This window comes from Haliotis rufescens, unplaced genomic scaffold (assembly GCF_023055435.1).
Source record: "Haliotis rufescens isolate VD_foot unplaced genomic scaffold, xgHalRufe1.0.p SCAF_5, whole genome shotgun sequence".
Taxonomy (NCBI): Eukaryota; Metazoa; Mollusca; class Gastropoda; order Lepetellida; family Haliotidae; genus Haliotis; species Haliotis rufescens.
Genome location: NW_025964223.1, coordinates 34229630 through 34246611, shown reverse-complemented (window position 1 = coordinate 34246611; position 16982 = coordinate 34229630). Strand labels below are relative to the sequence as shown.

Below are 16982 nucleotides of genomic sequence, written 5' to 3'. Positions count from 1 at the left end.
AGCAAATGTGTTAGGGATGACCACTTCAAACAGTATAGTGATAGTATGAATGTTCTGTGCTGGATTAAAAGCCAGAGTAGAAATTACAAATCTTTTGTGGCCAATCGCATTGGTTACATCCAGGAAAAAAAACAATCCTTGTCAGTGGAAATATGTCCCATCTAAATTAAACCCTGCAGACATAATTACCAGAGGCACATCGGCAGAGAACCTAGTGAGTAGTACATGGTTGATGGGACCAGAATTCCTGACTCTGAAAGAAAGTGAATGGCCAGAACAAATAGGTGGGTTTCAAAATGAGAGTACTTTAGAAATGACAAAACTGGCCAGCAAAAGAGAAATGGTCACGCTAATGTCCGAGGGTGATGATGATACTTGGCGTCTTCATCCATCCAGATATTCTGACTGGAAGAGATTGACTAGAATATATGCTTGGGTCTACAGATTTGTTTCCAACGCACGTGTTCCATCAGAACTACGTCACAGCGGTGATCTGGATGTAGAGGACGTCGTAGATGCTGAAATGAAAATCATTAGTCACATGCAAAAACAGGAATTTGCAAAAGAGTATTCCGCACTAAAGAAAGGAAAACAGTTACCAAGTAACAGCACACTCATAGGACTTCAGCCAGTACTTGATGAAGAAGGAATTATTAGATCCAGGTTGAAATATGCTGATTGTTTGTCATTAGAGGCACGGATTCCAATAATCTTGCCTCGAAAAAACTGGGTGACAAGACTGATTGTCAAACATTATCACGAAGAAGGTAACCATGCTACAGGTACAAATCAGACTTTAGCAGCACTCTCCTCGCGATATTGGATCATCGCTGCTCGTGAAGAGATTCTCGCATGGGAGACAGAATGTGCATTTAGTTGGAGAAAAAAGGCTAAACCAAAACCTCAGGCTCCACTTCCAAAGGTAAGAGTACGCTACTCAATGAGAGCATTCTCACACGTTGGAGTGGATTATGCGGGACCTTTCTCAACAATTCAAGGAAGGTCAAAGAAAAGACAAAAACAGTACTTGTGTCTTTTCACATGTTTGTCAACAAGGGCTGTACACCTTGAAATGTCATATGGACTGGACAGTGACTCTTTTCTGAATGCTTTCTTTCGCGTGACAAATAGACGAGGCATGCCGGGGGAGGTGATATCAGACAACGGTACCAACTTTGTAGGTGCAGTGAAGGAAATGAGAGACCTTGTCAACAAACTTGATGTGACTGCTAAATCGTCCTTAGCAAATTGGGGAATCATTTGGAGATTCAACCCTCCTCATGCACCACATTTGGGTGGTGTATTTGAATGTATGATAAAATCAGCAAAAAGGGCTATCTTTGCCATTCTAGGTAAGGAGATATCACAGATGAAGAACTAACTACAGCATTTACTGCTGCAGAAGCACTCATCAATTCCCGTCCACTTACGTATCAAAGTGCTAACAGTCAAGATGATGTACCCTTAACACCAAATCATCTTATGCACGGACAAGTTGGTGGAACGTTTGCGCCTGAGAATGTTGACACGACATCATTCAACCCAAGAAAGCGTTGGAGAAGAATACAAGAACTTGTCAGGCACTTCTGGAGAAGGTGGTTGAGGGAGTTGCTACCGACTCTACAAGTCAGAAAAAAGTGGAGAAAGGCCAGTCGAAATATACAAGTGAATGATGTGATCGTTGTAACACCAGAGTCCCCACGTGGAAGTTGGCCCCTGGGGAGAATCATCAATATGGACATGTTCGAGTGGTTCAAGTCAAAATGGGCAAGTCTACACTCATCTGACCGGTGACGAAGGTATGTCCTCTGGAGTGGACCTCGGAGGATGACTCAGCAGACCAGGAATGTTCATCTGAGACGCAACGGGAACAGGAGGAAGCTCAAAAGAGGATAATTCGTACGGAGGACAAGGTCAAAGCATCGAAATCAGGGCATTCGAAATTGGATACAGTGCGAGGCAATTCTGAGGATATCATCGCAGAATGAGGAAACATTGTGTGTGAGGATGTTGTATTCCACATTGAAATGTGCATCATTATATGATTCATGGATGTTTTCATCGAGGGGGGAAATGGACTGAAGAACCGTTTGTGGATAGTCAGTTCTGTAGTAAAAATGCAACCATGTCATTTACTTCGCGGAATAACGTTTACAGTGCACGTGAATTCAGAGTATCGGAAGGAACGTTCAGGAGGAATGTTCAGTGACTGTTGTATGTTTCTGGAAAATGAACTCTAAAACGCATTCAGCTTCGCGGTTAACATTGAAATGCACGTGATTTTCATGAATATTGGATATAAAAGCATGTTAATTAAGCTTTAAAGGAGTCTAGCACCAACCATCGTGGTGGCTAGATGTTAGAACACATGGTTAGGCTGACATCGTTGGTTACAGTTTAACCTTCAGTCACATTAGGACTGCTTTAGAAAAGGAAATACTACAATATTCGTGTAGTGATTTGCCTTTAATTGCTTGGTATGTAAATACTAATTGTGGGATCATAAAAGGTGATTACAAAACTTTATTTTTCATTTTTTCATTCCACTGCGAAACCGGTGGTTTAGCTTATATTGTTACAAAATTTGTACAACTGAACGATACCTCAAACGCTTGGAATGAATTTCTTAATCATGGTTGTTAATGATAAAACAGAAAATAATTTTACTAACCCAGGAGTTGTAAGAGTTAATGAATCAATAAGAACTTATGTATGGACAATTCTCGGTGTACAATCGCAAACACGACGTCCATTATTGGTTCTGGGACGGCGCTAGATTCGCAAAAACAGTTTGTCGCAAACGTTGAGGATGCTATTGATTCACCAGTTGACATACCATCTTCTATAAAACGTTATCAAGATGTATTACAGTACGCTCAATCCAAAGTGGACTACGTTGATGCGTCGGGACTATACATGTCTCTGAGTAATATGGAACTTAAGATCGGTCAAGTGATAGGCTATAATAATAAAATTGTTATTGCTACCGATCAACAAAAACCAGGTATAAATTCAGATATTAACACCGAATTAATAATGCAAACAAACACAGGCGAAACAGGAATAGTCAAGCCACAGATATATACTAACACATCAACTAACGCACAACCACAAGTGCCACCCCATATTTCAGATAAAAATCAACAACATATCGATGAAAAAACAGCACTTATAGTAGGTGGAGTCGCGGCTGGTTTACTCATGATTTGGTTAAATAGGTCTTAGCGAACTGATTTGGTTAAATAGTCTTTAGCGGATACGTACAACAGCCCTGCAATCGCTACAATCAGTGCCCACAAGTTTTGACTAAGCCAAGTGGTGGTCTTAGCTAATAAATTCAAGAGCCAGGAAACAATACTCCCTATTATACCTGGAAGTGCAGACACGGCTTTCCCAGCGAGCTTTCCCAGTGCTGAACCTAATGCTTTTAAATGCTTTTTTATCCACTCTTTTATACCATCCGACCTAGGCGGTATACCACCTCCTGTACCACCACCGGTTAGCGTGAGAGTCAAAGTCGATATAATAAATCCCAATGCGGTTAAAATACTGACAATGGTTATTCCTTGTTCTCTGAACAATGTTTTAATTTTATCAGCCAGTGTAGAGTCATCGTTGAGGACTTGATCGATAGTTTCTCGAACTTGACTGATGTGTAAAGAAGTCCCTTTCTATTACTGGAAGCAGCCTCGAGGCGGGCCAATCTTTCGTCTTCTAAGTTACGCAATCTTTCTGCAAAGCGGCGTCTACTGAATTCATCACCCGCCTGTTCAAGTTTTGTTTTCTCATAAGCTATATGCTTGTCGAGTTCGGATAGCTTGGCAATATTATTGATGAGTTCTCCCCGCATTGTTTGCATTGCCTTGTCAAGACCTCGTAATTCTCTAATACTGAACTCTGAATATGGTGCCTGTAACGTGGAATTATCGTAGTAGGTATCCCCGATTTCTCCGAGTCCGTCCGAGGCCAACTTCGAGCTTTCTTCCAAATTATCTATGTTACCGAGTTCAGTACGCACAGTCCGAAGAACCTTAGTAGTCTTCGCGGAAAGTTTTTCTCGTCGTGAGTAGTCCTCAAAACCTAATTCATCACAGCAGTGCTGACACCGTGTTTAGCGGCTATCGCAGGCAAGGCTAGGGGCTTACGACTACGAGAATTCATAAGATCAATATCCGGAGCGCCACGCAGTCGCAATATTCCTTTACTATCTAATTCAAACTTTGAATAGTCACAACCAATTGGGGTTTCTTTAAAGGTATCGTAATAATCATTGACGGTTGATTGTAAAAGTTCATCGTTAAGATTCATGCCACCAAAGCTGGTTTCATCAGTACACTCTTCGATTGTACTAGGGTTATCAAAATCATCTAGATTAAAATCATCCATTTTTATATTAAACATAAGGTTACATAATTTTAATATAACAATGTCTTCGCAATACGGACGCAAGTTAAACCCACAACGTAGACTTCGAGATCCATTAGGGGTCAAAGCATCTCGTCAGTCTGTAACTATAACTAATAACTAATGTAACCTGAGTACCATCGATCAGAATCAAACGCTTCTGGTTCGCTTTCCTAATCTCGGTGCACACGATGTGTTAGTTCCGGGAACTGTCCGACTAGCATTTACGATTATTTTGACTTCTGCCGACGTTAACAGGGAGCTCGTTCAGAACATAGGTCGTGCTATCGTTAAGAAAATCGCGATTAAAATTAGCGGTAATGAGGTTTTGAGTATCGACGATAGCGATGTATACTATTGTAACATGGATCTCTGGAGAACGGATAAAGAGCGGGAAAACTTACAATACCAAGGTATTTGTTATCGGAACAAATTGAGACTGCGTGTAGATGCTTCTAGTGGTGATAGTACCGTCGTAAAAGATGTCGCTGTTGCCGACGCATTAGGTAACCGATTCTATATTCCGCTCGACTTTGAATTACTAGATTCCCACATGCCCTTTTATCAAGCATCCCTAGGTGATAGGTTAGAATACGAACTCACTTTTAATGACTACAGTAGAGTAATCAAAGTCACTGGGGATGAAATGGCTAGCTATTCCATTGACAATATCTCACTGGCATATGATATGATAACAGATCCCGAATTAGCCAGACAAATTCATAACCAGTATACCGGAAGTTCAGCCATTTTGTACGATCGCGTGCTTCGACACCGAATGATCACCAGGAACAAAAGAGATACGACGTGGAATATCAATCTATACATCCCCATGAGATCGTTGAAGGGTATTTTAATGTTGTTCGAGGACCCCTCCGATGCATTTAAAAGAAATACGGAGAAGTTCTACAATCCCAAGATTACAAAAGTAGAATTGACTATCGAGGGCGTTCCTAATCAACTATATAGTAAAGGAATGCTAGCGTATCAACAATGGGATGAGATTAAAAAACTTCCTTCTGTGAAACGAAGCCCAGAAGTTAACGCGGTTGTGAAAGATCTGTCTCTCGGGGATGTATCTATGGGTGAATACCTCACCACGAAGTACGCGCTATGGCTCAACATGCGAACAACGGACGATGACCAACTACACGGTAGTGGGCGGAGAATAGAAAATGCTAGCGAGGGTGTCACTATACAGATAACGAAGCTCCAGGAATTAACTGGTAAATTAAACATATATTTGTACGTGATTATGGATGTGCAACTTAATATACAGAATGGACGATTCATGCAAGCAATCTATTAATAATCTTTTACCTAAAGAACCACACTGCGCTTTCATATGCGGGCAAACGGGTTGTGGAAAAACAGCTTTTATTCTAGATATTTTAGAAAGTCATTATCGGGACGTTTTCGATCATGTTATTATTCTGTGCCCAACTATAAGCGTTAATAAAACATACCTATCCAGAGATTGGGTAATGAATGATGATGGGGTACACAGAGTTGATCCGGGTGATCGTTTACAAGACTGTTTACGAGTATGTCACGAAAAATACAAAGGAGAATCAACCCTTTTCATAATAGACGATTGCAGCGCGAGTAAAGAACTAACCAAAAAGAAAGATATGCTTTCGTATTTAGCATTCTCCGGACGGTATACTCAGCATAGCGTTTGGGTACTTACTCAAAAATACAACTTTGTCCTGAAAGATCTCAGAGAGCAGACCAAATGGGTTTCATTGCAAAGACCAAGATTCATTCGAGGAATGTCTACGCGAAAATGATGTTATTTATACCAAGCTCGAACGAGATAAAGTCAGAAAACTGTTAGCAGCAACGAAGCACTGTAAACTCATATTAAAAACCGATCAACCAGCTGCTTATGCAATTGCTTAGTAAAATATGGCAAAATTATAGCAAAATGTGGCAAAATTATGGTAAAATTATAGCAAAATGTGACAAAATTATAGCAAAATGTGGCAAAATTATAGCAATTATAGCAAAATTATAGCAAATATAGCGAAAAAATACGATAAATTGAACATTAGCGGTTAATATGACATAATGTGGTTTGAAATCCTCATTCTTTCGCAACAGTTTATTATTACGGGATGTATTGGATATGTCATATTATATTATGTTAGACTTAGATATCTCCTTAGGTATTACATTATGGAATGCAACGAACTCATCGAACAAATGCTCAAAGAATCTGATCAACATACACATCAACATGCAGAAGAACCTATGACAGATAAATCTTTAGATAAAAATAGAGAAAGACTGGCCGCTTTGGTTATATTTTGGGGAAAATTATAGCATTGAAAAAATTGATAACATGACCGACGAAGAAATTAAAAAACTGTACGCACGTTACGAGTCTAGACTGGGAGCTACCATGACTAAAACGATAGGTTCGGCTATATTACAACTATACACAGTCGTAGCTAGTACGTTTCTCCCTATCCCGGCAGAACATCGCATGTATTTATGCGAATCTCTCCAGAAAGGCCATTCATCGAACACGCTATAAGCGCAGTGAGCTGTGAGTTTTATCATAGATATGGAATGTTCTTAGCTCCACTCACCACAGCTTTAATAACGGCTAGGTATTGTCAATTTAAACATACATGCCCACTTAATAATAATGGAGACTCAACAAGTGACACCACAACAGATTGTGAACGAGGAAATAACCCCGTTGCACAACAGATAGTGAATGAGGAAATACCACAAACACAAAAACAAGCCAGAGTTACTAGGAACCCAAAAAAAATCGCGGCTGGTAGAAAGGGCAGACTGGCGCGGAAAGTGAAACTAATGAATAATTCAAATATTGATCCAATTAAAACTTGGGCACTAGTAGGAGTTGTTGCTATAGCGGCTGTATGGTTGTTTTATAAGACCAGAGAAGAGAAAACATCACCCCCGATGTCACAACAAGTTCAATTAGAGGTTAGCCCCCATATAATGCTATAAGAAGCATGACTACTCCAGTTACAGACGGTAAAATGTTGGTAAATGCAACATATCATTCAGCGGTGGTCAGCGGCTTGGCCATTGGCTATGCCCATATAGCTAAAATGATTACTAAAGCCACACCACCCAAGCTAGATTTTAATGGTTATGATATCGGTATGGTCATTTTTGATATTGGATTGGCTATGTCTACAAAAGATATGCTCATCAAACAAGGGCTTATCCCTGAAGGCATAATGAAGTAATGAACATTTGAATATTTTATATTCATATAATATGGCATCAATTGCGATGATGGTCGATGGAGCTGTTGTTAATGCTCTAGCTTTTTCAGGGAGTAATTTTTTATTTTCTAGTATGAGAGGTTCTGAGCAGAAAAGACATAATAAAGCATTAGAACAACTCGAAGCAGCCCAGTCACAATGGACCCGACGGAGAATAGAGAGATTAGATTTTATTCATGAAGAACTGCGTAGACGGGGACATTCAATTCAAACGTTTAAGGATGTCGAATCTGCCATGCACGAATACTTCCTCGTTGATGGAAAGAAACTTGACCCAATACCGAGACAACAATAAGTCAGTTTTATACACTGTCAGAGGCTCATAAAGACCGCGAGATAGCGTTTATTATGATTGGGTTATCAGTCATTGTAATTTTCAGTTATACAATAACTACACATAAACCATGATCTATCGGCCATGTCACACTGACTGCTAATCTATAAATAACGCTGACTGGCTGTTCAGCTGTAAGTAACCCTGACTGCTAATCTATCAATAGCGATGACAACTCAGCTATAAATAGCACTGACTGGCTGTTCAGCTATGTCACGATGACTGTTGTCTATTTTTAGCTACACATAAGCTATGAGCTATAAATAGCTTCGACAACTATGACTCACCAGTGGAGATCTGTGTAGATATACACTCATGGGGAAATCGATTCAATGTCAGAAGCCATGTGTTGGTTTTTACTGTGGGACCAACTCTTATTACATCAGACAGGGTTTTAAAAATTACGTGTGTACTGTATGTCAGATTGGGGTCAAAGGTAGTTACTGTTTATGTAAGAGTCACAGTGCTGATAGGGTCAGGAAGCAGATTATTTACGCTAGGAAGAGAGTTTACATCAACGAGAGGAATAGGTTGGGGAGAATACGTATTTATATATGAAAAACAACCATTTAGACATTTGAATCATTTTGTATATACCATTAAATCACAATGGTTTTTGTCAGAGTTGAAGGCTTTGGCAAAACAATGTGGTCTACATGGATATTCTCGAATGAGAAAAGCTGAATTGATCGATTTACGCGGTTTGGAATACAACAAACCCCAGACTGTTAGAGAACTCAAAGCTCAAGCAAAAAACAGTGGGCTGAGAGGTTATTCTCGAATGAGAAAAGCTGAATTGATCGCTTTACTAGATAATGATAATAATCAACAAGACGATGTTGATAATAATAAACAAGAATTAAAATTTGTACCCACATCCGCCGGAATTGGTAAATATCTAAGAGGTTGGAAGATGGATATAAATTCCAACATGGATGTTAATGATGTTAAGCCCATCATATCGAGTAAAACAAGTATTTGTCACAAATTGACGAAATGTCCCCGCCTGTATATACACCATAGTACCAAATATGAAGACAATCCAGCGATTAGTTCTTGAGATATCGCGGCAACACCGTTTTCCAACTCCAAAAGCAAATTTGCCTGCTGTGACCTTGAAAATGGGGTCAAGGTCACCAAAACTGACTGGTGTCTGCGGTGTCTGTATATACACCATAGTTCCAAATATGAAGACAATCCTGCAATTAGTTCTTGTAATATCGCGGCAACACTGTTTTCCAACTCCAAAAGCAGATTTGCCTGCTGTGACCTTGAAAATGTGGTCAAGGTCACCAAAACCGACTGGTGTCTGCGGAGTCTGTATATACACCATAGTTCCAAATATGAAGACAATCCAGTGTTTAGTTCTTGAGATATCGCGGCAACACCGTTTTCCAACTCCAAAAGCAGATTTGCCTGCTGTGACCTTGAAAATGGGGTCACGGTCACCAAAACCGACTGGTGTCCGCTGAGTCTGTATATACACCATAGTTCTAAATATGAAGAAAATCCAGTGTTTAGTTCTTGAGATATCGCGGCAACACTGTTTTCCAACTCCAAAAGCAGATTTGCCTGCTGTGACTTTGAAAATGAGGTCAAGGTCACCAAAACCGACTGGTGTCTGCGGTGTCTGTATATACACCATAGTTCCAAATATGAAGACAATCCAGTGATTAGTTCTTGAGATATCGCGGCAACAAACAGGTGGGACGTATTGACAGACGTACGGAGGTACGTACGGATGGTCGTGAATACTATATCCCCCGCCGCGCGAAAAAAAATGTCATTGAGTAAAAGTAGCACAGACGATAGCACTGAATATACCGAACCATATTTCCGAAGCAATCAAGAAGTTATAACCGAATCCGATACTATAAACGCATCATTAGATACATCAATTCAGAGGATACAGGAAACTTTAGAACGCTGGACTAATAGAGGTTCAGGTTGGGGTGTGGATAAAATCGATAGTTAATATTTAGACATAGCAAATTATATGCCCTTCAAAGGTGGATCTTATATAGATTTACCCCCGTATTATAAGAAGAAAAAAGCCATAATTAATGTAAAAAATAAATCCGATGACTGTTTAAGAATGATGATAAGATCTGCATTGTTCCCCGTAGATTCTAAAATTGCAAATAGACCTCCTTGCTATCCCCAAAACGATGGACTCAACTTCGATGGTATAGACGAACCTACAACAATCTCACAAATTGATGAGGTGGAAAAGCAAAATAATTTAGCTATAAATGTTTTCGGACATTCTTCTTAAGGAATTGTTGTACACAGGATAAGCTCCGCTCCAGAACATATTCCCAGAATCAATTCATTTCTAATCGAAAAAGATGGAAAATATCATTATACATGGATAAAGAGTTTAAACAGGCTATTATATGATCAAACTAAATATAAGGGAAAGAAATATTTCTGCGAAAGATACCTGCATGGGTTAAGCAGACAAGATCTATTAGAAGCACATAAAGAAGACTGTAGAGGTGTTGGACAGACTGCTATCAGGATCGATATGCCTAAAGAGGGGAAAAATATATTAAAATTTGAACATTATTGTTATCAAATGCCAGTACCGTACGTAATTTACGCCGACTTCGAAGCGCTTATCAAACCTATAGAAAATAGTCAAGATAATAATCAAGATAGTAGTTTTACTTAGAAAACTCAAGAACATATTCCTTGTGGGTTTGGATATATAGTTGTAAGGTATGATGGGAAAACAAACCCGCCCGTGATTTACAGAGGTCCCGATGCAGTGGGAAAGTTACTAGAATATCTACAAAATGAAGAGAGAATAATCAGGGAAAATTTATCGTGTAAGAAACGAAGGATAATTGGAGGGCCTATAAGAGGTCAATGAGTTGTCATGTTTGTAATAAACCCCTGAATGGGGATTCCGTAAGAGATCATTGCCACGTCACGGGTAATTATCGGGGAGCCGCGCATAACGAGTGTAACTTGAAACTGAAAATGAATTCTCAAACAATACCCATCCCCGTTGTGTTTCATAACCTTAGAGGATACGATTCACATCTCATTATGCAAGCTATCTCAAAGACGGACGGCGGCTTAACATGTATTCCTAATAATATGGAAAAATATATATCGTTCTCGTTGACTATATAAACTATACATTATACGGACAAGGATGGGAAAGCCAGAATAAAGCAAAGTAATGGACTTAGATTCATAGACTCCGTACAGTTTGTTATCTTCCCTGGACAATTTAGCTAATGCGAACAATCCCGATGACTTTGCGATAACAAATCAATATACTGATAGGTTAACGCGTCATTTGTTGCTGAGAAAAGGTGTGTATCCTTACGAATATATGGATGATTGGTCTAGATTCGACGAAACTAAATTACCACCTCTTGAATCATTCTATAGTAACTTAACAGAATCTAAAATAACCGATGCCGATCATGAACACGCTCTGACGGTCTTGAATAAATTAGGTTGTAAGAATTTAGGCGATTATCACGATCTGTACTTAAAAACCGATGTACTGTTACTCGCCGATATATTCGAGATATTTAGAAAGACATGTTTAAAACAATACGGCTTGGACCCTGCATGGTACTATTCCAGTCCAGGACTATCGTGGGATGCATTGTTGAAGAAGACCGGCATAGAACTAAAATTACTTACCGATTACGATATGCACTTGTTTATTGAGAAAGGATTAAGAGGTGGTATATCGATGGCAGCGAAAAGGTATTCTAAGGCTTATAATAAATTAGTGGAAGGATATGATCCGAGTAAACCCGACACGCATATATTATATCTCGACGCTAACAATTTGTATGAATGGGCTATTGGGTTTTGAGTGGGTCGATGATATCAATGCGAATGATGCGAATAAAGGGTATATACTAGAAGTTGACTTGGAATATCCAAATTCATTACATAAAGATCATAACAGTTATCCCCTAGCTCCCGAAAAATTAATGGTTAATAAAGATTGGATGTTGTAATATCAACACTCCTTGATGGGTAATACAAGGTTAGCTAACGTAGAAAAACTAGCACCAAATTCGATGGATAAGACAAAATATATAGTTCACTACCGAAATCTCCAGTTATATCTATCGTTAGGTATGAAACTAAAGAAAATACGCAGGGTTCTAAAGTTTGATCAAAGCCCTTGGATGGAGCCCTATATAAGGCTGAACACAGATTTAAGAAAGATGGCCACCAGCGATTTTGAAAAGAATCTATATAAGCTCATGAATAACGCAGTATCTGGTAAAACTATGGAGAATCTAAGGAAGTGTGTTGATGTTAAATTAGTCAGATCTAATGAGGAAGAAAGACTCAGGAAACTTATAGCCAGTCCGGCTTTTAACAGAAGCAAGATATTTGATAATGACTTGGCCGCACAACATATAAAGAAGAGTAATATAAAATTCAACAGACCGTGTACATTATTCACAACATTATTCAACAGTAGAACGTTCAAACACGAGATGAACTCTTTAAGAAGTTACAATCATAGGATATATGGATTAAGAATGAACAAGACATCATTATCCCCCTTAGATACAAAGAGATGGATTGATAATGATGGTGTAACTACCTACGCTTATGGTTATTTAGGGCGGTAATACTGTATCGTTGGGAACTATGAACAACTCTTCTCGTACAAATGCCCTGCCCGGTCCATCTTGAAGATAATAAAGAATAGGCTCTCCTTCTTTCATAATCAATCGACTAATGTTATATGTCTTAAGAGACCAAATCGGATCGGTTGCGCGGCCTAGGCCTCCTTCAAGTTCACTTACTCTATCCGGAAGTTTTTGTTCTTTGCCTCTCCGCGGTGCTGAAGATTCAGAAGTCACAGATTTCATTTTAATCGCATCGGATGGTTTCTTCCCGATTAATCTCGTTACTTCATTATTCAGCGCTGATACAACAGCTGATAATCGTGTCACCCGGTTGATCTCAATCATTCCGATTTCATTTCTATCCCATACTGATAGCCAAACAAACGTTCTGCTAATGTCCGGTTAAATCTTTTAACGATAGCTTGACTACGGTGGGCCTCTTTTTCACCACGCCTGATTTCAACATCGTGCTTTGTTAACAGTTTAGTTACCGATCCCATAAACTCGCGACCAGGATCTACTTGAAATAGCTTAGGCCATTTTAGTGGTCCGGGTTTATAGATGCGGCTTAGTGCATCAGCTACTTCTGTTGAATCTTTCGAGGTTAATGGCTCAGCCTCTTTGTATCGACTAGCCACATCCACTATGGTTAAAGCGTATTTATACGTTTTGCGTCTTACCTTATCGTGGGGAAGAAACAAGAGGTCAGCCTGATGAACTTCATTCGTTGTAAAAATATCAAATTTCTTCCTCGGTATATAACGTGGTGCCGGTAAATATATTTGCCACATCGCTTGTTTCTTTAAACAATCCTTGGCGACATCTTTAGATACCTTAGCCGCGGTGGCTAATTTTTTTATTGCTCCTATACCTTTCCAATATCCTCGTGGGCTATAGTAAATTTTATTCATTATTAATTAATATTGATGTTTCTTTTAATACGACTCATGACGATCTTTGAATCACATCAGCGTTTTGACATAAAAAATTCCATCTGTAGGGGTGGTATAGGTATATAAATCTGGCTCCAGTGGAAGTGGTCCAGAACCCCTATTACCTATAAAAATTTATATCATAGAAGCATTGATTGACTCCAGGTGGTGGTGAGCTAGAGCCAATTTAACTTAAACTCATGATGATCGTTGAATCGCATCATCATTTTGACATAAAAAATTCCATCTGTAGTAGCAGTATAGGTATATAAATCTGGCTCCAGTGGAAGTGGTCCAGAACCCCTATTACCTATACTACTCATGTACAGGTGCAAAAGTTCATGAGGGGGGAGCAATCCCACATCACCCATCTTTATGATGTCTGGCATGTAGCTAAAGGTATATATGTAACTTGGAAGAATGCTTCACTGAAACTGTGCACTTAGTTTGATTACAGTATACCGGGAGTGTATTTCGGTCTGTTTCTAAACATTTCAGTTTTAAAGAGAGAAAAATATGTACAAAAGAAACTAGAATCAGCATCAAAGAAGAAGGACTGTGATGTGATAAGACTGTGGATCAAGTCCATCTCTAATCACATGTACTGGGTGGCTGCTGGTGGGGGAGAGGCACAGTACATGCTGGAGAAGTGGCAGTCAGTTACCAACCATGTCTCCAACATCCACTCACACCAAGGAAAGCTGTACACAGAATGCCCACATGGACCAATTGATCAAGAGCGAGATTGGATCAGGCCAGGTAATGAGACGTACTATACATGCTATAAGCACTTTCTAAAACATTTGTCCTCAAAACGAACAGTGTAGTTGGTCATATGCAGAAAATACAACTTAGCAGACAATAATGATGTGAGTGAATATATATGAAATTTCAAGTTAAATATTTGTGCTGGTTTTTATGTGTGATGGCAATTTTTGATATCAGCACAGTTCCTTCATTTGTTGTTCTTTTTAGGAAGCCGTGCTTACAATGCAGTGAAGGAAGTTGTGGAAAGCAAATATCTGCTACGTGGTATTCCTAAATTGTCAACTCTCTATCAGACCTATTCACTTGAAGTTTTCCACAATGTGGTAAACCACTTTGCACCAAAGTCACATCACTTCTTCTACCCAGCAATGAAAGCAAGGTATGGTACATAACAAAGACTTATCCAAACATTGCCATAAAACAGAGTTATATTTGAACTTCTTGTGCACACATGGCTGCTAAAGATATTTGAAGATACATGTATGAACCCACTTTCTAAAAGGGAAAATATATTTATAAGTCAAGTCAGAATAGGTATTGGTTTATGCATCTGTGTATGCTCCTTTAAAGATTCATGAACATATTTTTCAGGATGTACATAGCAGCATTTCACTACAATGAAAACAGCCAGAATACCCAAGCAGTGACCAAGGCTGGAGAGCCCAGGTGGACAATCAGTTACCCCAAAGCCAAGAAGGGGACATCCTCCGTGGCCAAGCCAGTAAACAAGGGACCAACATATGGTAAATATAATACAAACAATCAATCATAACTGTAATTTGACCCGTATTTTCTCGCTTTTTGACAATTGGTGACTTGTGTTGAACTGGTGCTCTCCAGTTGGATAAATCACATTTCTCCATTTCATTTTTTTTTTTTTTTTAACTAATTAATCAACTAAGGACAATTGCATTTCATCCTCATCTTTATTCTCATCTCAGCTTTTGTTCAGACAAGAGCAATACTTGGTATGTTATTATAGTGGAAATTGATTCATAACAAGAGTTGTTGTTATGGTTGCAAAAACAATAATACTGAAATTGTGTTACAAAATGTTGTTTAATACCTTCAATGTAAAACTTACAGAGTATGTGGAATTCTTGCTCAATGCAATTGTGGAGAGAAGAAAAAAGTTTCCTTCCTACAAGATGGCAGGAAGTGACTATGAAAGACAGACAGCTGATTGTCCAGGATTTCTTACACAGAGTTTTGTTAGAACAAGTAAACAGGAACTTGTGAATTCTCTGACTGATATAAACTGAAATCATAAGTACCTAATGTATAAATGTCTGATGTATAAGCTTAAGTCATAAGTTCCTGGTTAAAGAACTGAAATCATAAGTGTCTGATGTATGACCTGAAATCATAAGTGTCTGATGTATGAACTGAAATCATAAGTGTCTGATGTATGAACTGAAATCATAAGTGTCTGATGTATGAACTGAAGTCATAAGTGTCTCATGTGTGAACAGAAGTCATAAGTGTCTCATGTATGAACTGAAATCATAAGTGTCTGATGTATGAACTGAAATCATTAGTGTCTCATGTATGAACTGAAGTCATAAGTATCTCATGTATGAACAGAAATCATAAGTGTCTGATGTATGAACTGAAATCATAAGTGTCTCATGTATGAACTGAAATCATAGGTGTCTCATGTATGAACTGAAGTCATAATTGTCTCATGTATGAACTGAAGTCATAAGTGTCTCATGTATGAACTATAATCATAAGTGTCTCATGTATGAACTGAAGTCATAAGTATCTCATGTATGAACAGAAATCATAAGTGTCTGATGTATGAACTGAAATCATAAGTGTCTCATGTATGAACTGAATACATGTACGTTCTGTAAATTGAAAGATTTTGTTCGGATCTAGGAATGAGCAATGTACATGACTAGTGTTCTTAATCGGTGACTTGAAATTGTATAATATTGTTACCATACCGGAATAATTATGTTCAGATGTCATAATTCATTGCGTGTCAGAACAGGTCTTCAGCAACCCATGCTTGCCATATTAGGTGACTATGCTTGTCGTAAGAGGCGACTAACGTGATCTGGTGGTCAGGCTAGCTGACTTGGTTGATGCATGTCATCGTATCCCAACTGCATGGATCGATGCCCATGATGTAAATCACTGAATTGTCTGGTCCAGACTCGATTATCTACTGACTGCCGTTATATATCTGGAATATTGCTGAGTGTGTCGTTAAACAGACAAACATAATTCATTGCTACTTCACTTCTGTTGTTATTCCAACATGTCTTTGTGATGTTAGTCTAGACATTGTATTAATTGATAAATTTTTTAACATTATGTTAAAAAGTAGTATGCAAATAAATTATTTACACCTTCAGTTTTGTTCTAGTTGTTCCTTAATTTGATTGCAGGTCTTTCTTTGGAACTGATCACACTTTATTCATGTTATATATTACCATGATTACTGTAAGGCATTGAAGAATATTTCTTTTTCACTTGCTGACAGTTTAGGAGAATATTTGATGGATTACAATGATAAGGATATGTCAATTTTAATCGATGCAGCTACATTTACTATAGTAATTATCAGCGGTTAAGAAGGAACATACTTTCGAATTGGTTCGTTATCGTCTAGGGGGCCAGCCAAGCTCACAAATTGAAGGAGAGC

The 16982-nt window shown here is 38.7% G+C and overlaps 1 protein-coding gene across 4 annotated transcripts in view; it reads left to right on the top strand.

Moving 5' to 3' along the window:
• The window catches only part of LOC124124714, a 29814-nt gene extending 13370 nt beyond the window's left edge, over nt 1-16444 (top strand). For 3 of the 4 annotated variants that reach the window (XM_048384118.1, XM_048384117.1, XM_048384119.1), the window contains 4 exons: nt 14060-14320; nt 14537-14708; nt 14921-15072; nt 15416-16444. In XM_048384118.1, coding sequence (XP_048240075.1) covers nt 14161-14320; nt 14537-14708; nt 14921-15072; nt 15416-15591 — 660 coding nt within the window. In that variant the 5' untranslated portion in view covers nt 14060-14160 and the 3' untranslated portion in view covers nt 15592-16444. Of the gene's footprint in view, nt 1-13799; nt 13961-14059; nt 14321-14536; nt 14709-14920; nt 15073-15415 lie in introns of those variants that run through there. The other variant, XM_048384116.1, reaches the window with a different exon arrangement.
• Nucleotides 16445-16982: the final 538 nt, after the last annotated feature.